This window comes from the organism of the source record quoted next, unplaced genomic scaffold, assembly GCF_019419815.1.
Source record: "Pyrus x bretschneideri cultivar Hongxiangsu unplaced genomic scaffold, Pyrus_bretschneideri_v1 Contig3, whole genome shotgun sequence".
Taxonomy (NCBI): domain Eukaryota; kingdom Viridiplantae; phylum Streptophyta; class Magnoliopsida; order Rosales; family Rosaceae; genus Pyrus; species Pyrus x bretschneideri.
Window position 1 is genome coordinate 9,408,268 of NW_025999612.1, and position 24,771 is coordinate 9,433,038.

General features: G+C 37.6%; 2 protein-coding genes and 1 pseudogene across 5 annotated transcripts; 2 read left to right on the plus strand and 1 right to left on the minus strand.

Moving 5' to 3' along the window:
- Positions 1 to 129: 129 nt before the first annotated feature.
- On the plus strand, positions 130 to 3,328 carry LOC125479753 (annotated as a pseudogene).
- Positions 3,329 to 7,000: 3,672 nt separating this feature from the next.
- On the minus strand, positions 7,001 to 11,476 carry LOC125479704 (disease resistance protein RPM1-like). Its single transcript, XM_048589427.1, has 2 exons — positions 11,384 to 11,476; positions 7,001 to 7,831 (listed from the first exon to the last, which is right to left on the minus strand). The coding sequence occupies exons 1-2, from the start codon at positions 11,474 to 11,476 to the stop codon at positions 7,001 to 7,003; spliced, it is 924 nt and encodes a 307-aa protein (XP_048445384.1).
- An 8,468-nt stretch (positions 11,477 to 19,944) lies between these two features.
- LOC125467816 (protein LATERAL ORGAN BOUNDARIES-like) lies at positions 19,945 to 22,372 on the plus strand. 4 transcript variants are annotated; one of them, XM_048589299.1, is made up of 2 exons: positions 19,945 to 20,367; positions 21,357 to 22,372. In XM_048589299.1, the coding sequence occupies exon 2, from the start codon at positions 21,384 to 21,386 to the stop codon at positions 21,984 to 21,986; it is 603 nt and encodes a 200-aa protein (XP_048445256.1). In that variant the 5' UTR covers positions 19,945 to 20,367; positions 21,357 to 21,383; the 3' UTR covers positions 21,987 to 22,372. The 4 variants fall into 4 exon arrangements, with proteins under 4 accessions (XP_048445256.1, XP_048445254.1, XP_048445255.1 ...); XM_048589297.1 differs by having other exon boundaries at positions 19,945 to 20,307; positions 21,350 to 22,372; XM_048589298.1 differs by having other exon boundaries at positions 19,945 to 20,307; positions 21,370 to 22,372.
- Positions 22,373 to 24,771: the final 2,399 nt, after the last annotated feature.

Sequence of the window (24,771 nt, forward strand, 5' to 3'; positions counted from 1 at the left end):
CCGGCCTGATCAAGAACCAACCAATTGCATGCTCTGTTTCTCAAAACCCATCTCCCCCACGACCCTTTTTACGCAACCAGATTACACAGATTTTATGCAATCAACGGAGACCTTCGCTCTGCACGTCAAGTGTTCGACTAAAGTCCCCACCGGAGTGTCTACCTTTGGAACTCCATCATTCGAGCCCACGCTCAAGTACGCAGATTTGAAGATGCATTTTATCTGTTTGCTGAGATGCGTAGAACTGAAATCAAACCGGATAACTTCACTTATGCTTGCATCGCACGTGCCTGCGCTGATAGTTTTGATCTGGATGGACTGAAGTTTGTGCATTGTGGGGTAATGGTTGCAGGGTTGGGATTGGACTCCATTTGTAGCAGTGCACTTGTTTCAGCTTACTCAAGACTCAGCCTTGTTGATGAAGCAAGCAGGGTGTTTAATGGGATTCGACAGCCGGATTTGGTTTTATGGAATTCGATGATTTCGGGTTATGGAAGTGGCGGGTTTTGGGATAAAGGTTTGCAGCTGTTTAGTGAGATGAGAAGCATGGAGATGGTGCCGGATGGATACACAATTGTTGGATTGCTTTCGGGTTTAGCGGAATCGAGCTTGATAAGTATTGGAGAAGGAATACATGGTCTTTTGTTTGAAATGGAATTTAGATTCTAATGCTCATGTGGGCAGTGTACTTGTGAGCATGTATTCGAGATGTATGTCTATGAATTCTGCACATAGAGTTTTTAGTGGTTTGTTCGAGCCAGATTTAGTTACATGGTCTGCTTTGATCACTGGGTTTTCGCAGTCGGGAGATTATGACAAGGCATTGTTCTTTTTCAAGAATTTGAACATGGAAGGTAAGAAGCCGGATTCGGTTTTGATTGCCAGTATGTTGGCAGCTACTGCTGCTGCTCAGATGGCGCATGTAGGGCCTGGTTGTGAGATACATGCTTATGTTCTTCAACATGGAATTGAATCGGATGTCATGATTTCCTCTGCACTTATAGCCATGTATTCAAAGTGCGGCTTCTTGGGGATGGGTACTCGCGTTTTTGAGATCATGCCAGAGAAGAATATTGTTTCGTACAATTCTTTAATATTGGGTCTTGGTTTGCATGGACTTGCCTCCGAGGCCTTTAGAATGTTTGATGAGATACTCGGAAACTGATTGAAACCTGATGAGTCTACATTTTCTGCTCTCCTTTGTGCATGCTGCCATGCTGGCCTTGTCGAAGATGGCTTGGAAGTTTTCAGAAGAATGAAAGATGAGTTTTGCATTCAAGCTAGAACGGAGCATTATGTTCATATTGTGAAACTTCTTGGGATGGAAGGAAAATTGGAAGAGGCTTACTATCTAATCTTGTCCTTGCCTGAGCCAGTGGACAGTGGCATATGGGGAGCCCTTTCATTGTGCTGTGATGTATGTGGAAATTTGGAGCTGGCAGAAATTGTAGCCCCCAAAGGCTCTTTGAAAGTAATTCGGAGAAAAGCGCTTACAGAGTCATGCTTTCGAATATATATGCTGGTGATGGGAAGTGGGATGATGCAAAGAAGTTGAGGGATTCCATAACAGAAGGAAAACTGATGAAAATGCCGGGCTCAGCTGGATTAAAGGTAGTGAATTTTTGTTTGATCAAAATATTCCTTGTAGTAAGATTTAAAATTAGTGACAAAACAAGCTATCTGTACTAGGAACAGAATATTTTTTAAAAGTACGCAAATCTGACGAGGTTCTTTTTCTGCGTTAATCGAATGCCATAAAATCTCGGATTGGTTTTGCTTGTTTTACCTTCTGATCTTATAAGCAGCTCTCTAGTGAAGCATAAAGAAGGCCAGAGGCAACTATTAAGATGTGAAGATGATAAACTGAAGGATATAATATTGTAATTATTAAGCTATAAAGACGATGTATTGTCAAGAGCAACTGTCCGTAGCAGTGGATTTTATTCTGATTTGTGATGTTTTACAGGAATTGAAAGTGTGTATGGAGGTGTACAAAGAAAGAAAAGTGTGTATGGAGTCAGTCATAATAGTTGAGGGCAAACTACTTGTATATGGAAACAACCCTAACTATTATAGCTTTGCATTGTTACATATGTGATCCTGAATATATCAGACAGCTTAAAAATTATCCATTCACCCGCATTGGCTCCTCTCCATCCGAAGATCTCCAAACTTTATTAGATCCTTGTACTTCCTTAGTGGCAGCAATTTGTTGCGCCGTTGATATGGTAATAAATGATACGTGGAATGTGCCTAATTTTGTAGTTTTCCTCTCCCCCATCAGGTCTCAATCATTCTGCATGATCATTAAGGCAGCAAGTCTAACTGCTCAAGTGTAGTGAGAAACTGCAAACCTTCAGGTAACGTCTTCAGCGCAAGCAACAGTGCAAGTGGAGGAATTTCATAGAATCTGAGTATTCTAGTTGGTGAAGACAGAATTCTAGTTGGAGTACTCAGGTAACGTCTCCATGAGGTGAAGACAGAATTCACGAAGAGGATTGGGGATCTGGGGACCTGCAATTTAGTTCCTATGTAAGGGTGGTTATCATATACTAGCAGCAAGCCCCGGTTGATCAATTCATTTATATTTTCTTCCGCTACATCCTCCATAATCTGCCCTGCTTTCTCTTGAACCAGTCCTTCAGCCACTAGTAACCGAATAAGTTTCCCTTTGGAAATCCAGTGGTTCTCGGGGAAGATGGAACAATATATCAAGCAGTGGTAAAGAGAATCAGGTAAATCTTTACAACATATTTTTTATGGAATACATGAAGAAGAAGCTGATGTCTCTCAGCTTCTTCATTGTCTTGAGAGTCTCTGTTTTCTTCGATCTTGACTTCAATGGTATTTGAACTAGCCATAGAGATCTACCAACTGTGTTTTGCATTTGCATATAGAAGAGAAATATAGCAATATTTATGGGTTAGAGCTTATTGCATACGGTATATATGCTTTGCAGTTTGATCCTTGTTTGCATTTCCTTCAAGCCTGTCGTAGTCTTGTGGTCTTGTAGACTATTTCTTCGAAAGCTTCAGGATGTGGCTTTGTGATGGTTATGCTTTGTATTGAAGCAGCCTGCAGCGGAAGAGATGACGAAGAATCTGATGTCTCAACTTCTTCGTTCTCTTCGAAGATTTTGTTTTCTCTAGTCTCTTCTTCGATGGTATTTGAACTAGCCATATAGTGTTGTACAAATGTGTTGGTAGCTTATGTTGCTTGATGCGACTCTGAGATGGTAGCAGATGCAAGTTTGTGCTGGTTAGGCTTTGTAAAATCACATTTAATATAAAATTTCATTACAATAAAAATATAACATGATTTTAATTGATATGGGATAAGGATGGAGATGAATGATTATGATGGTATGTACTACCAAAATTACTCTTTAGTTTTATTTTTTTATTGATTTCTTTTGTTACTTTGTTCTTGGTTCAAATGAAAACTCAACTATGGCACTAGGGAGACTATCTTTTTAGACTATATTTTGTTGGTCATATGATGTGGTGGTTGATTCTTCAAAGCATCAACTGCCACATTATATGGTTTATAAAATATGGTTTAAAAAGATGATTTTCCTAGCATTTTCCCTCCCCCCATAAATTGTGTTAAAATTTAAAGACCATTTTCTCCGCATTATACCATTTTAAACCAGCATTGATGCCCCTCATTCATAAATTAACGAGAATCTAATGTGAAAAATATAAAGTTCAGGTGCCTATATCCAAATGCCTATTTAATTTGGAATTTGCCCCTTGAAATTGTTAGACAGAAATGCTAACGAGACTCTTTTAAAAGTGGGACTAGTTATAGACTTGTCACCTTATGTTTTTTACACAATATTTTAAAATGTTGACCTGGAGAATTGACATTAGATTGTACAGTAACAAGAAGTTCACGAAGAATGCAACTTTTGAGAAAGTCCTTAACATTTCTCATTCTTAGATATTTTTCTTTGTGATTTGTCTGCTTTCATAGCGTGTGTCCGGCATACCAAGCTTGGAAACCATTAAAGGACCCATTTAAGGGGAGAGGATGGGCTAAACTTTACAATGAGATAGTAATAATGTAGTTTAATTTCTCTTTTGATGATAATTGAACCTAAAACCTCTCACTTACAAGTGAAAAAGAATATTATTAAACCGTAGTACTAAGTGACAAAAATTTCATACTCTTGGCTCCTCTTATTAAACATGTTTAGGGTTGGGGGTGGGGGTAGTGGGTAGGGGGTGGGGAGGTATGGGGGTCCTTATATAATGATCTTTACTGGTAAACCCTTCAGCCAAGAGTTCAATTTTGGTCATAAATAATACTGAGCAGACGACAATTGCTCATGAAACTGTCATTTCGATTTGTCAGAAGATAGATTATCCCTAAACATATGAAGGGATATGGGTACGTTAAATTCAAGCTCTTCATAATTTATATTCATGACTAAAACTAATGACTAGTTTATAATAAAGTGCGTGTTAAGAAAAATGCTAATCATTTTTTATGAGCTCTTTGATATTTCATAATTTAATATTAATTATCGTATTAATATTATAAGAGAATTGTTATTAGTACTATAATAATATCATTCTATACTTTTTACAAGTATATTTTCTTTCTAATTATAAAAAATTTGGAGTGCAGAATAAGATTTTTAAAGTGTCAATAATAAATTTTTTTTTTATAAAATATTATGCCAAAAACATTAGATGGTAGAGAATCGATAAAGAATTTTACTTTTAAAGAATCTCCTTAGCATTTCTCGTGTGTTAATTCATGTTGTGTTATTTTTGTGTCACGTGAGTAGTGGCTTGGCTAAGAAGATTGTAAGCCGTCTATATCACAAAGCGTGTACTGAAAAGTGACCTTACTAATGCACGCAACTCACTGTCACACAAACTCCCACTTCTCTCTTGTCTCTCCCAGCCATTCACTCACTGTCACTCAGACAATCGCGACCACCCCATGAAAAGTGACCTTTCTTTGTGTTGACTTGTTGTAACACTTGTAAGGCGACCCCATGATTTTAAAGCTCAAGGGAGAGGAACTCAAGAATGTGGAGCAATGGCGGGAACTGTTTGATAGAAGGCATATTCCTGATGTCAAAAGAGAATGCGTGGAACATGTTCGAGTGATGGGACACGAATTGTCCCTTTGGATACCCAAAACTGGTGGGAAATCAATATGTACGGGTTCAGGTTCGCGTTCAAGTATTTCAAGTTCAAAATGTTCGCGCTCTCATAAAGTTCAAGAAGCATTGCTAACTATCCCATGGCTGCTGAAAACCATCCCACTGCAGCTGCTCCCACTACATATGATGACATGGACACGTACATTGCAGCCTTGTCATCCCTGAAAGATTACCCGATGCTGAGGTGGTTCCCCCGAATGTTAGAGGAACGTGTGTTTGTTTGGTTGGAGCATAGAACCCCAGCAGAGGGTAAGGAGGCAATGGCAAAATGGAGGGTGAATTGGCACAGACCAGCTGTGCAAGAAACTTCATCATCTCATCTCCTCCCAACTTAGGGTAATGTCCTAAACTCTCAACTCCTTGCATTCTGCAATCTCTCTGATTATTTTTTCGAGATTTACGAATTTAGGGACTTGGGGATTGCTCATTGTTTGATTTGGCCTGATTTAATGCTTCCAAATTTTGAATGAATTGACATTTTGAGAAATGGATAGGGGATTTTTTTCCCTTCATTGCCTGACTTGCATATGTACCATTTTGGTTCATACACGATATACGATTGCTCATTGTTTGACATTGCTGTACTGATTTTTCAATCTATTTTCTGGAAAAAGTGGAGTGCCATTAACATTTCCCTTCCAAAATCCAATTTTTAGATCATGCAAAGCGCAATGAGTTAGAGGAGCAATAGCTTAGAAGTTTCAAGTAGCAAAAGATCATGTTGTACGAAGCCTAACCAGTGGCGTTTTTGGTATGTAGGCTTGGGTATCCCAGACGAAGCAGAATTATAAACGCCCTTATTGGAGATGCACGCGTTGTGCCTATTTTGTTCGGTGGGTCGAGGCAGATTTAGCAATCGAGTTTAAGGAATTATCTTCAATATTTGCCAACATATCTACTAAATTGGTAACAATTGAGGAAGACATCAAAAGGTACCTCAAATAGAAGGATGCAGCCCGCCATTTATCTGAACAAGTTAAGCAAAATGTAGTAGTTGTTGTGAAGGAGCTCCGCCGAAGTTGCAAGGTTGCCAACCGGCAGTTCATTATTGCAATAGCAATATTTGTGTTATGTGTAGGGTTTTTTATGTTTCATTTTTAGAAAAACTAATGAAAATGGTTTGAAAACTTTGAATTTTAACGAAAAAGATAAAATAAAAGGTAAAGTGAATAGTACCAAGATTGACTTTTTAGTGTAAAAATATGATTTTTTATTAAAGTGAACAGTAGCGGGATCTTTTCGTTAAAGTTCTCTTGATTTTATTAGGACAATGCCGGTCCTAAATTTATTTAATTATTCTATGTTTAATTATTTCATATAACAATATTTGTGTTATTTGTAGCCCCGTTAATGATGACGGAAAGAACCTTCAATGCCCCCCTCATTGATATCGCTCGATGGAACTTTTACTGTTGCATATGTTGATATCCTCAGCGGCCAATCTGGACAATCTTTGTCCACAAGAAGCAATAACATTATACCACAACGTGCCAATGCATACTCAATCCGTATACGTGTTTAAACGCTTTTAACTTTAGAAAACATAAACTCCTTTAATGGTTTGATAAACAGTGAAGTGCGTGGAGAAACACAGCTTATTTTGAACGCTTATAGCTTAAGAAAACATAAACTCCTTCCATGGCTTGATAAACAGCGAAATGTGTGGAGAAACACAGTTTATTCGAAACGCTTGTAACTTTATTTCTTACACTCACATTGGCTCTCCGCCATCAGGTTTAGCGAATTCTTGCACCATAGAGTTGATATCTTAAACGTGGAATGTGCCTAATTTTGTAGTTGTCCTCTCCGCCATATCGGGTTTCAGCCATTCTCCAAGATTCTCTGGCGAAGGCAACAAATGCAACAGCTCAAGTTTGGTGAGAAACTGCAGACCTGAGGAAGCATTTGCAGGCGCAAACAATTGCGCACGTGGAGGTATTTCAAGCTCGGTAGTGCCCCCTCTTCAATTTCTGTCCACTCCTCAAGAACACGCGAAGCAATAGTGAGAACCTGGAGCTTTGGAAACCCAACAGCGCTACAGAATTCTTTCCCTATTCGTTTAGCATCATAAGCATTCCAAAGGCTAAGATTTTCCAAGTTGGGTAGCGGTTGAAATACCAATGATGAGTCCTCGGATATATGAGAGTTGCCTAATGTTAGATTTGTAAGCCTTTCCGAGGAGCCAAAACAAGTACGTAGGTTTCCTCGGATGCCTTCCAGGCAAAGCTTTTGAAGAAAAGGTGGGGGCGAGAATGAATCCAGGAGGATAAGATTTCCCTCGCTGATGGCGTCTTTTGCTTCTAGAGACAAGGAAAGGATTTCTAACATCTTCTTTATAGAGGCAAGTAGCTCATTGATATTCTCTTCAGCAAAATCCATCACTCCAAGTTTTCTGAGCTGTATCAGATTACCTATCTCTTCTGCAATTCCACCACCAGCATGTATACCTGTGAGGGTCAGAATATCATTCAAGCTTCCTATTCCTACAGGTAGCTTCATCCCGTGAACATCTCGAAACACGTTCTTGTACGTTTTGATGTGCCTCAACATCACAAGATTGAGGATCTCATCTGGCAAGGCGGTTAAACGCCCACAAAATCTGATGTCAAAAAGTTTGTAGAGCTTGTAATCTACTGAGCTCCTCTGGAAGCTCTTAGTACATCAGTGTGGTTGAAGCCAAGATACAAGAGGAGTATCATGTCTCCCACTTCATCTGGTAACGTTTTGACTTTGGTATGTGTTGGACCCTAAAAATTACAAAGCCTACGTGGCGCGCAGGTCAAATAACGAATAAGCTAACTACGTCATTCGGTTGAATGGGGGTGTGCCAACTCGTCGGCCGAGGAGTAAAATTTGTTGATGTTGCGTTGAGTGCGTTGCTGACTTCTTTATCTTGCGACTGCGGCCGAGGAAGGAACAAATCTCGGTCTTTGCATTCTCGAGCCTGAAGACAAGGTTGCTAATTCTGCGAAGTTCACGAATCGTCAGCGCCAAATTCGGTCACAGTGATTATATTCGTGAGAGTATAAGCACGTCGAATCGACACCAGACTATACAGACACAAGTACTCAAAGGTGATGTATGTCTTGATGGTAAATGTGGTTCGACCGTCAGAATGCCGAACTCTAAAACTCACTTGTGAGTATCTAATCATAAAATCACTCGGCGTTCAATGCGCCGAATGTCGTAACTCGTAACACCTTACTTCTCTGAGAAGGCTAATAAGATAACCTCTGCCAATAAGGATTCGAAAACCCTTCTTGACCGAGACTGGGATAGGTAACCAGTCGGCCTCGACGTAGTGCTGTTTATCCAAACTGAAGGTGCTTCGTGATCGGCTGATTCTACGGCAGCAGTGCTGTTTATCCAAACTGAAGGTGTTAGCCGGTTGCATTCACAGTGCCGTTTATCCAAACTGAATATGTGTCGGCGGAAAAAGAAAATAAAAAATCTCAAGAGGTTTGAGAGGTTTTGCGCAGGGCAATTGTGTGTTGAATTCGAAGGGGCCTCCGATTGTTGCATGATGTCTTGTATTTATAACACCAAATCCCCCTTGAGATCGAGTCAAGATCCTATATGGATTGGGACTTTTTGTTCTTTTCTAACTCCACTTCCACTAATCCTACTCCTATTAGGATTTTGAACTCACCCCTTTTTTAGGCCATATTCATTGCTGGTCGAGAATCCAAATTACACTAGGACCCCTTATATCAGGACTTCTTCGACCTCTTTGCTCATCCAAACTATTCTTTCTTGCAACAGGACTCGACCATCCTTGCTGAACGACCCAGGATCACTAGGCAGCCCATAGTATATTTGGAAAAGCTTTGGGCCAAACATAACCCATACTCAGCCCAATAATATTATTTTGGGCCCAAACATTGCCCCCTCGTTTCTGAGGTCATCGGCCTGAAGGAAGATTTGTGAAAAACATGTTCATTTAAGCAACATCAATAGCATGCAATTAACAATTAAAGGCGGAATCATGCTTGTATGCACTTAAAACAAAACATTTACCCATGAAATTCAAAGCCTAGTAGATAGGTGAACCAAGACTCAACTCAAAACAAAGTGAGTTGAGAAATCAATACCTTTGTAGATTCCTCTTTGCAAAAGCAAAGGCTAATCACCCAAAGAGAGGGCCTTCATTCCTTGCATCTTAGATCCATGGATTTGGATGGATGAAAAAGTTTCTCCAAGTTCCCAAAATTGAGAACCTCTAATGATTCATCACCAAGGCATAATGAAGAAGAAATGAGTGACCTTGGAGGAGTTTGATTGCTAGATGATCCCTCCAAGGTGGCCTAAATTTTAGAGAGAAAGGAGAGCTTGTGTTCTCATCCTTTCCCCAAAAATTACCATATGTAAATTTTAGGCTATAAAGTCCTTTTATAGTCCCTTCAAATAAGTGACCTAATGGACCAAAAGCCCTATTCTTCTAACATGGCAAGCCTATAGGGTTTATTGGGCTTTCAAGCCCTATGTTTATTCAAGTTGTCATACATCTTAAGTTAATGGGCTTGACATTCAAATCCCATTGGGCCTTGCGGCCCAAAACTAACCCGAGGTTTTTAACGAACTTATTCGTTTGATTAATTAACATATTAATTAATCCTAGCCTTAGATAAATAATTAAACCATTTAATTATTCTTACTCATCTCCGTTGTTTCTTCAAACTCTACCTTACTCGGTGAACGATCCATTAGGTTCCTTTTAGCGAGGCAGTGGGCGATTAAAACTCTTTCTAATCGATTGTGAATTGAAACTTACTTTCAATTCTCCCGTTAGTGATAATACACTTTTAGGGCTTCCACAAACCATGGTTAACGCCTAGCAGCATGTCATGGTTACCCAAGCTAATCAGAAGAGGTGGAGAACCTATTCAGTTTTAGGATTACAAATGCAATACGGTCTTTCTTTAATACAATACTCTTGACCACATTGTTTGGTTTGATAGTTAATTCATGTCTACTATCCAATGTGAGTCTTGTGCTTATATGATTACCTTGAATGTGATTTGGAACATATTCCTAAATCTCATTCATACTTTGGCCAAAGATTCTTAATCATATCATAGAGTATTCTCCCTCAAACAGTTTGAAGGTTAGAGATCCCTTGTTGCGCATTCACTTGCCTCCATGGCTAAGTGGCTTAACCCCAACGATGCCATGGACACCCTCCTGATGGAGTGACTTTGACATAATCAAAGATTAAGGACCTAACCACAAGACAACTGTGATGCCTCAGGTCAAAAGACTACTTTGCATTATCCCAACCATGAGTTCTCATGTGACATGAATATGAGAACTCCTCGTTGATCGTGTTCAGTGAACTCATTCTCTATTGAGCACCTACATGCTTGTCTTGATGTCACACACACCAATGACTCGAGACTAGTCACTCTCCCTGAGAGAAGACATAGCACGTACTGATCTTAATGGACTGTCAATGCCCAATTGACAATCTTATGATCAGGAACGTTTAGGATGTGTCAAGGAAAGAATGGTCTCATGAATCTAACTTCTTTAGATCGCATTCTTCCAATCACATATTCCTTGGACTTATCGTTTAAGCATATAACATTTATATGAGACGGCTCAAACAATAATCTTTGCCCTTTACATTTAAACTACATTAGTTTGAAATGTCCGTAAAGTATCATCATATGATTGGTTTTAGGGCACATTTCCAACACGGCCAAGAATCCTCAGCCGATTTCAACCTTGAAGAAGCGAACTTTACGAGATAACCATGGGATAACAAAAAGCCTCACACGTCCCATCCATCGAGCGCATTTATGAAGCACGATCGCACAATCCGAATTCTCCTGCACGTCTTGCCACGTGTCACTCCCTTGATTAACATAGCAGTCCTCAATCATGATCCTCGAAAACATGCTCCAGCCGAAACGTCTCTTCCACATTAATACATTGATTTCGTTGCAGCAAGCAATCGTGTGTCCTTAAACCATGGAAACCTCGATCCCATCCTTGGAGAGTCCCAAAATATCCAAAATCATTAGGGATTTCCCGTTTGATTTCGCCCTAAAATTTAAAAATCAAACGTTTGATCTTCCTTTTGAAATGCCTATAAATACCTGAATTTCCTTCATTTACATTTTACACCTTCAGAAACTTTAAACCTCCTTTCGCCATTCCTGCTTTTTTAAAACCAGAAAGTCTCAAGGTCACATCTCAAAAAACCTTCCTTAGACCCAGACGAATCTTCGAATCTTCATCGATGGCATCCTTCATCTCGAAGCTCTTTGACGAGTGCAACAAATGCAAGGCTTTCATTGACCGGAGCGCTATCAAAACATTGTGCTTCGAGAGTGATTTAAACACCACTCATCAAATTCTGGGGCCATTTTTAAAGACGCAGTGCCATAGTGCATCACCAACCTCCTTAAAGACCAATGCCTGACACCCATGCTACAAAGGTTCGATTGGTCGAAGTGGTGCTTAGCAAGGCCCCAAGTAGCTTGGGCCTCGACCACTGTGACCTGGGCAGCCTGGGTCGAACGAATGGAAAAATTCTTCGGCAAAGAATGGGGGGCTTTTGGTACTTACGACGCTATCAAACTCTTGACTATGGAGATTACTATGGATAAAGAACTACTTATGGCGGCTCTGAGTTTCTGGTGCTCGGCCACCAACACCATGATCCTTCCTTTTGGCCCTCTCAGCCCCACCATTCTTGATATCTCAGCTATCCTTAGGACTTCCCCATCTGGCCTCCCAATAAATGCTGCTCTTTCTAAGTGCTTGTCGAACCTCGACCTCAAAGCACTATTCGATGACCAGGTCGTCGAGACGCTCAGCCGAGAAGGTCAGGAACCTTCATAAGAGTGAACCAACTTCTCTCACCCTAGGCTTTGATTTGGGCGGGAGGGATCTAGAATATATAATGATCTTTATGATTCGAGTTTACCTAGCCTTTCAAAGACTTCAAAAAAATAAAAATCCTTCAACTCAAACTCTTCATATTTATGACTAAAACTTACAGGCAATAGAGTGTATATTTCTTTTACATAACTATTTGTGCCATGTAAAACGACACAATACACACACACACACACACACACACACACACATTTTACATACCTTTTTTTTGGGGCGAAGGGTACCTGCTTTTTTTACCAAGGCCATTATCCTTCTCTTCAAAACTTCAAAAAGGGTTTATGGGCTGTGAAATCTCGTCTCTGGAATTTCATTATTCTTTAGATATTTCGTAATTTAAATTCGTATTTCACGTTTACGTTGTCTTTATTAGTTAATTTTAATTCCGTTAATTTTAAGAATTAAATCGTTTAGTTATCGAATTTGAATTTTCGTATTTAAGGGACCAATCAGAAATCAAGATGGGAGAGAGAGAAGAAGAAGAAGAAGAAGAAGAGAAAAGAAAAAAAGAAGAAAAAAAAAATAAGAGGAGCCCGCCAGTCCATACACCCGCGCACCAACCTGACCCAATTCCGATGGATTCCGTCATTTTTCTGTTGAATCATCATCATCCATCACCTACAACCTCTTCCATAACTTCCCATATACCATCTTCACCCAAATTTGAAGGGTTTAAGGTCCATTTCAGTGTAGAACCCCACCGGAGCATCGGAGGTGCTCGACGGTGATTCCTCCGATCCGGCAAGTTTCACCACCCACCACCACCCTTAATCATCTCCCCTTGGAGCCAGGAACAAGACCCAACCAATTGTAGGGGCGTCGGAGCACCAAGGAAGAAGAATCGAAGCTTACCCATTCTAGGGTTTTTGGCGAGTTTAAGTGAAATTGGAGCCTTTCCAGGCCAAATTGGTCTTAGTCATAGGTATGAAACTTGCTCTACTCATTGAGATCTACAATTATGTGATTTTTGGTAATATTTGGAATTAGTTGGATTTTCCGGCAAGTCGGGCGATTGGCCGTTGCGTGGGCCGAGACCCCACCTGATCGTCCTAGGCTAATTTTGATAACCCGATTCTATATTTGACATCCGTTTAGTGAAATTCTGATGTTTTAATATAGTTTCGTGGTTGACCACCTAGTTGGCCGTCACGGAATTATTATATGAATGAATGATCCGACCGTTGGATCAACACCAAACTTAAAAACATAATAGTACATAATATTTGAGGGTAGTAGGAACTGACGGATCAGGAATCCTACTTATGGATCTTCCCGAATTTGATTTTTAAGTTTGTAAAACTAATTGTTGACCGCCACTTGAATTACAGATTGGCAAAGATCCGACCGTCAAATCGCGATGAGATTTTAGTATGTTGCTCTATGAGCATAATGAGGACCTTAGGAGTTACGGATCTGAAATCTGATGCACGGATCTTCCGGATCAAATTACGTAGGGTTGTGGACCCTACTGTTAACCGATGGTTGATTTTTGGTCAACATGTCTCAAAATTTTCTAAATACTAAAATTAGTACGACAAGAGACTAAATGAAGTCTAATGGGCCTACATTGGTTAGTAAATGACTACCCTGCTATTGTATTTAATATCCTTGTGGATATCACCTAACTTTATAAATGTGATTTCTAATGAAATGTGATTTTTATATATTTAGCCATAGACCTATGTTTATTAAACATGATTTGGCTTGCGTATTGATGATGATTGTGATATGTGATTTGACGTGCATATTTGAAATGTGGTTGATTTGCATAATTGGTATGATATGATGAAATGTGAGGGCTAGTAGTGGACCGTTAACCCATAGCCATGAGGTTTGTTGCTTCGAAACTGGTTTCATATCCCATTTCATTATTTCATTTCTCGTTTTGTTGATTCGTTCTAAATTTAGTACTTGTGCTTTATTTCATTTCGTTGAACCTTTGTAAATTGAGCACCTGGTTCATGTCTTGTTTCTTCGAGTCGTTGATATGTTCCTTGGCCCTCCGCTCGGTTCCGTTGAGTTATCCAGAACTAGGTATCCACTTCACAATTCCGTTAAGTGATGGTCTGGAATCGTATCCTGGTTTGGATTCCGTAGCAAGGTCCGGAATCACCTTTGGTGTTTGGTTCCGTTGAGTGGTCTGGAACCTGATGTTGATAGATTTTGTTGAGTGGTCCGAAATCGCATCATTTGACTTGTTGGTTCATTGGATTTGATATCAGCTTAAAAAATATAGGCTTCAGCCAAACTGTGTCTCTCTAGCCTTGCATTTTGGTATATGATATATGTTATTGATTGATGTGGTTGTGGAATAATGTTGGTTGTGATTATTGTCATTATGATTAGACTTGTTGACCATTGTGGCTAGAGGATAACATTGTGCTTCGTTGATTGTTCTTTGGATGTTGCATATTGTGAATTGCGGTGTTATGTGAAGCATGGTGATTTTTATGATGGATGGATTAGAATTTTTTTTGTCATGTGGGTTTGTTATGTAGCCTTGAATCTAATAATTTCTTGCTTGTCAAGTCCTAATGATTGATTGATTGGGGTATGTTAGGCCTTTCGGCTTGAACGGAATGTGATATAGATCGAGTTGTATTGAAAGGTGAACTACGAATTTCTTGATCCCTATTTAGGGTACATAGGCAATCTAACAACGAGGTTAGATGCAGCCATAAAATGTATGAAAAATTACTATGCAAATCGATGCTCGAGTTATGCTTTGCCATATCCTGGAGGCGGGATATGTTAGACATACGAATACTTGATGACATCATGTGTCGATCTGAGACGTATGTCGGGATCGAGGTATGACATGGGCAGTCAGCAAAGCAGACTTTTCCTATCATAAAAGAAGCATATGAATAATGTTTGAACCTAATTAAAAATAAATAAAGGAATGATAGAACGAATTAAGCACTGGCCAGCAAGCTCTTTCTAATCATTATGGTTTCATTTTTAAATATTAATTCCAATAACTGAAAAAATAAAAATATTCAAGTTAGGTACACCTTCTTCATGAGGAGAGATTTTTTAATGTGCGGAAACATAAAGTGGTACGCCATATTGTTATTATACTAGTGGATAGAAGTTTTCGTTTTTTTTTTTTTTTTTTAAGTGTCCCTCCACTTGTATATAATAACATATGACGTATATATTTGTGTTCCGAACACACTAAAAAATCTCTCCACCGTATCAGTCCATTGGCCCCATGAGCCACATGGTTGAATATAGATGAAACCCCGGCAAGCTTTCAAAAATCGATACTCACCCTTATAAAAAGCAACTCAACAAAAAAAAAAAAAAAAATTCAAATAATTCAATTAGTTAAAGAATATTAAGAAAAAGAAACATAAGAAAGATCAAGAGAAAAAAATTGGAAATTGTCAAATTGATGGGGACTAACAACAAAGAGAGTCCGAAAAACGTTTCACTCTCAAGGCCCCCGCCAACTATTTTTTTTTGTTTTTTTGTTTTAGAGGCCTACAACCCTCTTTACATGTCCTTTTTCTTTATAGCATACTCCTTTTTTGGTACTTATCTTGCATGCTAAGCCAACTGTGTAGCAACCCTCACCGTTTGATATTATTTACAGGGCATTACACATGCAAGTTACTGCAGAAGAAGAATGAAGGGTGTGGGGCAGAGAAATACGAGAGTGAATAGTTAATAAGTCGTTTGAGAACCATATCAGTTTTATTTTTTATTTTTTATTTTAATTAGAAAGATGTAGAAGAAATATATAAGAAGTGTACAAGAAAGAGCGCACAAAATAAAGAGTAGAGGAAGGATATTGATGAGAGAGAGGTAAAAAATGTATAAGAAAAACCGATAAAAGGAAATGAAAAAATGAAAACCTATTTTGAATTGTTTTCAAATTTCATGATTTGCATTTTTTTTCTTTCCCTCTCTCCCATCATTCTTATTCATATCCCTCATTTCACCATATGCTTTCATCGTATCTCAAGCTGAAAAAAGTTAAAAATTTAAAACTAAAAATAAAATGATTATCAAACAAGCCTTGTGATAATCATTTCGTTTTCAATTTTCCGTGTTTGTTTTCACTTTTTTGAAAACTCTAAACTGAAACATTGTTTGGTAACTACTTTCAATATTCAAACAATAATGAACACTGAAAACTATTTTCTTAAGCTTTCAAAATTTGGCCTTGGGTTTTCACTTTTTAGTTTTTAGTTTTTATTTTTTTGAAAACTGAAAATAATTAATTACCAAACAAGATTTAGTTTTCAATTTTAAAAATAATAAAAACTAAAAACCAAAAATTAAATACGAAATGGTTAGCTAACAATCCCTAAGTTAATCTTAGATATTGATTGTCTGATGCTGTTGGAAAATTGCATCTTTTAGCCACTATGGAGTGCATGACTAAAGTCAGATTTCTTCTTAATTTCAACATATGAAGACCACTAGTAATTAATTAATTACCATTTTAACCTAGTTAAAGATATGACTGAACCTTCAAGCGCCAAATATGGGTTTAGCAAAGGTTTATGCGCGCATGTTACCTTAGGTCATCTCCAACCGAAGGGTTCAGAGAGTCAGAGGACTGAAAATAACCCGAAAATCATCTCGTGGACCTCACGAAATCTGAAAGGGCCAAAGAGCTCGGATATAACCAACAGGAATATATTTAATATAAATTTATTCCTATCGGTTATATCCAATAAGAATGCTTAAACAAAAATTTGAATTCAACGGCTAGCTGACGCCAGTTATCGTTGGATTCAATTTTTTTTTTTTTGGAGCCAATTTTTTATTTTTTTAATTCTTCAAAATTCTATTTTTTTCCTTATAAGTACCTAAACCATTCATTCACCATTCCTACACCATTTCAATTCTCATATTTTCTTTCCTCTTTCAAAAATCTATCCTTCAAATTTTTCAATAATTTTCAAATGGCCTCGTCTGCAATGAAAGGTAGGGCTTGGACCCGAAAAGAAGATGAAGCTCTTTACAAGGCTTATAGATGGGTGTCGGAAGACAGTGTGAGGGGGAATTGTCGAACAAATGGTGGTGTTTGGACTCGTGTGTCCAAAAAATACTTAGAGTTCTATGAAGGCACCACTCCACTAAATATCTGAAACCACGAGAGTTGTTCTTCAAGATGGAAGAAACATCTTCAGCCAAGTTTGAACAAATGGCATCAAGTATTGTTAACAACCGCAAGTAGACATGAAAGCGGCGCTAATTACTGCGACGAAATAAGTGTTTTCACAATTTATTTTAAATATTTAATTATATTACATTTAATTTCATAAATTAATTTCCTTTAATTTTTGTAATTATATTTTCTAGGTACGTCAAGCGGAGGAATTGTATATGGAGAACAGCTCGAAGCCCTTTCAGTTTCACAGTTGTTGGAAAATTTGTAAAAGGTGGGTGTTATTTGAAGATCCAACTCAACATAGAGCTCCTACGCCGGTGTTCAGAACTGCATCCTTAGCTGCAGATATGGATTAAGATGGATCTCCTACCATTCAACAAATAAGGGTAGAAAATCCGTCTTAGGGTGAAGGTTCCATTCCTAGGGTATGGGACAAAACAAGGCGTGAAGGTTGAAGGAAAAAGGCAAGGAAAATGATGATTACCCTGCTCAACATGAAGTGGCAGCCTCATTGCGATTAATGGCGAAGCAAAATACCCTTGAGGCGGAAGAAAGGAAGTGTAGGCATGAAGAACGGGCCAAACAAATACAAGAAGAGATGGATGATAAGAATATGGAAATGAACACTTCGAATTACACTCCAATGAGTAAGGCCTATTTTGATAGAAAAAAAAAAAAGAAGAAATTATGACTTGGCAGCAGTTGTTTACCTCTGACTATACTCCTACAATAGTGGATGATGAAGATGATGTTGACTATGGATATTAAATTTAAGTTGTTGTAGTTTTTAAATTTAAGTTAGTGTTGTTTTTAAATTTAATTTGTAGTTTTTAAATTTAATTTGTTGTTTTTAAATTTAAGTTGTAGTTTTTAAATATAAGTTGTAGTTTTTAAATTTAAGTTGTTGTTTTAAATTTTAATTGTTGTAGTTTTTAAATTTAAATAATAAATTATGTTTGACCCTATGGCCCTTTGGCCCTCAGTTGGAGACAGTTTTTTGTGATAGAGCTAAAACGAGCCCTATAACCCTTTGGCCCTCGGTTGGAGATGGAGGCAAATATGACCCTATATTATTCATTAAAATACTAATATCTTATAGGATCAAAGGTTTAAAACGAGTCATCTGGCCAACCTGCATTTGAAGAAGAACTTAGGGTTATGTACGTAGCAAATTGAGTTGTACTCGTCACAATCATGTGGTCACGTCTTGTCGCAAATCTGAAAGCAACCAGCCTGCAAACCTTGGACCATTCACTGTAGATTACTAAGACATATATTCATGTTAAGTACTCAATGGCATGCATGCATGTCCATGGATGAGGCGATCGTACTCGTACCAGATCATAATAAGGACCGTGATTAGTCCATTGGCTATGGATCCAGATCCTCTCCAGATCTAAGGATTCTGAGCTTAGGGATCAATTGATCTGGACCGTTGAAATTTGATTCAACGATTATAAACAGGGAGCCCACTACAAGTTATAATAATTGTAACCGTTGGATCAAATTTTAATGAGTCGGATCAATTGATCTCTAGGCTCAGGATCCTTAAATCCGGAGAAGATCTGGATCCATTGGCTATTGGGAAGTATATATTTTTCTTTCTTTTTGTTTTTGGCATCAAAATCCGCAGAAGAAATTGATGACATGTTTAATCTTGAGCTACATAAATTTGAAGGGAGTGCTACTATTCTAGTGGCCCTTAAATTGAGAAGGAGATCCCTACAATTCGTTGAAACTGAGGAACAAGTTGTAATTAAGGTAGAGAATATAATTTGATTCTAATTTTTCTTTTTTAGCTTTGATACCTTTAATAACAGAATATTGACTGCAATTCAATTGAAGAAAAAGTATTTAAACACATGGTTAGCAACACTTATGATAATTACTTTTTAATTTTCATGTGTGTGCTCTAGATAGAGGAAAAGTATGCGGGAAGGAGTGAATACAGGCAAACGAAGGATGGTGGAAGAAATGTCAAAAGAATGTGTACGAAATGACACACAAAATTAAAACCGAATAATTTCAAAGTAGTTTTCACTTTCAATTTAGTTTCTCATTTCCCTCGAATACCTTCCTTTTATTTCTAACATAGAAAATAAAAACTAAAAACTAAAAATGCAATTGCAATCAACTAGCTCTATATATTTCTAATTCATGCTGGAGCTATATGAGTAAATATCATTTAGTTAACTGCCACATATTTAATGAGTGTTTGAGTTATAAACTTGGTTAAGAATGTGCACAACTATACTTGTGAGAATCATGGATGCAGCTATGATATGACTTTGGATAGGACTGAGGGAGTTTGGGAGATGTGATATTCAACCACTATTTACAATTGCAGTTGGAGTGGCCTTATTGCTTACAAAAACCATTTTCTCGGATTCCATTATTGTACTGCTGTTTGTTGGTGATGCTCGATATCTATATAGAGCTCTAAATATTTATGTAATAACTGAACATTTCCTTTCTTATCTCTGCATGTGTCTCCTTATTAGTTTGAGAAAATGCATTTAAGATAGCGCATATACATATATGTTACAATTAGAATTCCATCCTTATGTTAATCAATTATATTTAATTTACTGAATGTGTGTGTATTGTATGTGTGTGTTGTGACTGTTGTCTGAATGCATGAGATTAAAAATGAGGTGGAGTGAGATAGAGAGGAATGGGAGACATCCTCTCATCCTTTGATATTATTATTAGATGCAAGGTCATAGTCATTCTTTTTAGTGTACCTCCCATTTATCACTTTGTCTTTCGCCTTCATTCCTTCTCATGTCCACTAAATACTCTACTCTTTGCCTTTTACTCCTAGCCTCTCCCCCCATTACCTTTTGTCACTGCATTTTCTACTGCTGCTGCTCTCTCTCTCTCTCTCTCTCTCTCTGTGTCTCCCCCCCCCCCCCAACACTCCAATTAGGGTTTCCTCCTTCAGGTATATCTCCCCTCTAGTAACAAATCTTTGATGCTTTCTCCTTCAATTGGCTAAGGCTAGCTAGCTCATAAATATATATATCCTGGAAGGAGCTAAGAACACATACAACTAGCTCTTAATTACTTGCAAGAGCTCCACAAGGGAAAGAATAAAAAGGTATAAATTCCCTTTTTTATTTTTCCTTTCATCAGAGAAACGTATGTAGATCCCTGAAAGGTAAACATGTGTAACTTTTCCTGTAAATGCTAATTGTATATATTCTACATAAATCCATACTGTGGTATCTATTTCTTTTGGAGGCCTGCATAGCCTAAAGGCTAATTAAATCGATATATAACTAGATCCTTTGGGTTTAGCTTAAATTAGATCTTAATTTCCATGTTATTGGACCTTCACTAATTAAGATGCGTAAACATATCTATAATGGGTGAGTTTGCACTAGTCAGATCCCAGTTTAACTGATTAATTTGGAAATTAAAGATTTATGATATGATATGCTGATGACCTCATACATATAAATTTGCTCATGCATTTCAGTTCTGCTTCTAATTAAGTGGCTAAGTGGATGGTGGGAGGAGAAAGATGAAGGGAGGAGTGGGGGGAGTAAAATTAATAAAGAATTATAAAAGACAAAATTGGAAACCTAAATTAAGGAACCATGCAGATGGCCCTGCAGGGAGAGCGATCAAGGCAGCGATCACATGCAAGAATTAACTAAACTACCCTAATTTCTATTATTAAAATGGAAAAGACTGATGAGAGCCAACAGAAATTAATTGAGAATTTCCAGATTCAAGAGATAGCTCAGTTGCATGAATTAATTGAATATATATGTGTTGGTGGTGGTGGTGGTGGTGGTTTGGATGAGAGATTTTATATATATATATATATGTATATATGTATATATGTGTGTGTGTGTGTGTGGTTGTTCTGATCGTCCTTGATGCATTTAACAGATGAAATCTATATAAAAAGGGAAGTTAGAAACTAAGAAAAATAAAGGGAAATATAGTAAAAGTTTCAACTGAATTATATTTCTAATCTAGTTATTGTAAACAAAATGTTAACTCAAAAATAAGAAGAAACGAAATAAATATTTTTTTGGTATTAAAATAGAGAATATTTCAGTAAAACAAAATGCATACATGTTTTTTTTTTATAAGAAATTAATGAGGGTGTGGGGTGTTAATTTGTTTAGATACTAGCTTTGGTGTGCAGTGAAATAATTTCAAATGGCATCCTCCAGCTCCTCCTATAACTCTCCATGCGCTGCCTGCAAGTTCTTGAGAAGGAAATGCATGCCGGGCTGCATTTTCGCACCGTATTTCCCACCAGAGGAGCCCCAAAAGTTTGCAAACGTCCACAAGATCTTCGGGGCAAGCAATGTCACCAAACTTCTAAACGAGGTCCTGCCTCACCAGCGTGAGGATGCCGTGAACTCCCTGGCGTATGAGGCCGAGGCACGTGTCAGGGACCCGGTCTATGGCTGTGTTGGTGCCATTTCTTTCCTCCAACGACAGGTCCAGAGGCTCCAAAAGGAGCTCGATGCCGCTAATGCTGATCTCATCCGCTATGCCTGTAATGAACTCACAACAGCTGTGTTGCCTCCTCCTCCTACTGCATCAATGGCCGGGGTAAATTCAGTAATTCAGCCGAACATGGCTCCTCAGAGAAGGTTGGTTGATCATCCTTCTCATCATCATCAGTATTACCAACAAACTAGTACAACTACAACTAGTAGTGCTCCTGGAGTCGCTTTCCCAGTACTTTATCTTCCGTGGAATGAAGGAGGAGGAGCAGGTAGTGGTGGTGGAGGAGGAGAGGGCAGAATGTGATTTAAGATTTGGGATTTTGAGGTTTGAGACCCTCGCTTTAGCTCATCACAATAATTGACAGAGGTAAATAAAACCCAATTCAGCTAGGGTTTGGTTGTGTCAGGCAGGTGTTGTATTAAGTAGATATGTTTACAATTTGTTGCAGTAGAACTCAGCAGGGTCTCTATGCCTAGCCTCACGTGTAGTAGTACTACTACTCTGATCTTATATATTTATATATACGAATTTGTAGCTAGCTAAAGCCAAATAGATCGGCTTAGCAGTTTCATTGTTTCCCAAGTATAACTTGGAGTTGGTGGGTTCAGTGCTAGCTGTATACCTAAATTACATATTCTTCTACCCAAATAAGGGTTCTGTTTAATCAATAATATTGGAGCATCTAAATATGGCGACTGTGTAATTAATTAGTAGTGCAGCTATATGTGAAGATGCGCATGCCGTGCAGGGTTGACATTCTCTGCAGTCAGTAATGATGTGTTTATATGTACTTAATAGCTAAACAGACAAAATATGTCTGTATAAACATTAATTAGTATATTGATTAGTTCTTTTAATAAACTATCGATGATCATATAAAGACTAAAGAGGATTATTCTTGTGTGTGTGTGCCTAAGTATATAGAGGGGGGTTAGTCCTCTTTTCACCATATATATTCTCACCATTGTTTCCGCTGCTCCTTTAATTGCATGTTGTGATGAGGACCACTTTACATGTTTAAATAATTTAAGTAGCTCACTCACGCTGCTGTTTTTCAATATTATTTCATAAATATAATTAACCTAGCTAATAAGATAATCTTGGTTCTATTTATCTAATGATCACAATTTTCATTTCATGGTGTGTGTGTAGTGTGCATGTGTGTTGGCCAAGCTAGCTAGCTAGCTTGAAACTTATTAAGGGTAATGCTAGAGAGATTAATATTTTATATCAAATTCTTTAAATCATATGACGTGGTTATTGATAATTGAATTATTACTTAAGTGTTAATTAGTGTGCTTATTTTTTATTGGGAACAAATTGTATGATTTGCAAATGGGAATTGTTATTAACACTCCAAAATCTCATTCTACATTCCTCATAAATGTATTTTTCTTTCTAATTATAAAAATTTTAGAGTGTCAAATGAAATTTTAAGTGTGCTAATAACAATTCTCTTTGCAAATTTGTTCTAAAAAGTTTATCTACCTAGCATTACTCGCTTCTAAAACATTAGCTAGAATTTTGGGTTTTTTTTTTTCCAATAAAAGTAAAACTTCTTACAATAATTACGTAAGAGAAGGTATTTGAAAGAGGAATGGTGTGAAATTCAACCTTTTGTGCGTGCATGTGTTCCAACTTGTTTGAATTGTAGTGTTTATCATGTACTTGATGGTGTGAATCTGTTCCTCCTCCAAATATTAAATCAATTTGTTATATTTTTTGCGTATAGTATTAGGTATAGTTGCAGAGATATCTGAAACAGCAGCACGTACAGTCTCTCCCTGTTGGATCCGATACATAAATCGCTGTACTTGCTCTCTTCCAAGTTCCAACTTGTACTCACTCTTTCCCTCACTCATCTGCCCTCAAAGCTTACCAGCAGACAAAACAGTAAAACCTTGGATATAAAAAAGTCTAAACACAGTACTAACATTATCCCTTTCTCCCTCTGTCTTCCTCCCTCTCTCTCTCCCTCTCTCTCTCTCTCTTGTATTATAACCTTTTTATGATGATTAGCTTAATTACACTAACAAAATGTCAAATGTTCCATCGGGAAGCTCAAAAAATATTTATAAACCCTTCAGAGCTGCTGTTGAAGCCCTGCAAAGCAATTAGGGTTTTTCGGTCAAAGCCGCAATTAGGTTAGGGTTTAAAACGAATTAACTGCCGAAGTCAACAAAAGCATATTCTATGCTTTACTCAGCACATTAAGGGTAATGCAACAACTTGATCAACTAGTGCAAAATAAGGCATCATTATATTTATATTACGATTAAACTTTCTGAGATTCCACCAAATATTGTATGATATCTGATGGAGAGAGAGGGAGATAAAGAGAGACATTGATTTGAATTTCCTTATATTCTTGGACTAATACTGTGAAATTCTTTTTATTTCATTCTCTCTTTCTCTCACATGCATACTTTGATATGTTTTTCGTAATCTGTAGCGGCACCAAGCTTTCATCATCAAAAACACGCACACCAACTTTTCTGGTTCTCCCTTCACTTTTGACAGTCTTCTCACTCTCTCCATTATAACAATGAAACCCACAAAAGCACTTATTAAAATCAATAAAATTAAGAAAACTTTAACAAAAAATTCTTGATATTGTTTATTTTAACAAAAAATCACATTTTTACATTAAAAAAGTCAATCCTAGTACTATTCACTTACCCTTTATTTTGTCATTTTCATTAAAACTCAAAGTTCTCAAACTTTTTTCATTAGTTTTCCTTAAAATTAAACCTATTATCTCTCTCTCGGTATGTTCACTTTAACAAAAAAAACCATATTTTTACACTAAAAAAGTCAATCATAGTACTATTCACTTTACCCTTTATTTTATCATTTTCGTTAAAACTCAAAATTTTCAAACATTTTTCATTAGTTTTCCTTAAAATTAAACCTGTTATCTCTCTCTCTCTCTCTCGAGCAGACACAAACAGAAAGTCTGAATGAATGAATGGATGGATGGTACCTGGAAGTGGGTCAGCCGTGGTTCCGGTGAGAGTCACGTCCATTGTCCTCCAATTATAATCGTCGCCTCTCCTTTTTCTTCCTTGGAAATTTTGGGGCAACCAAA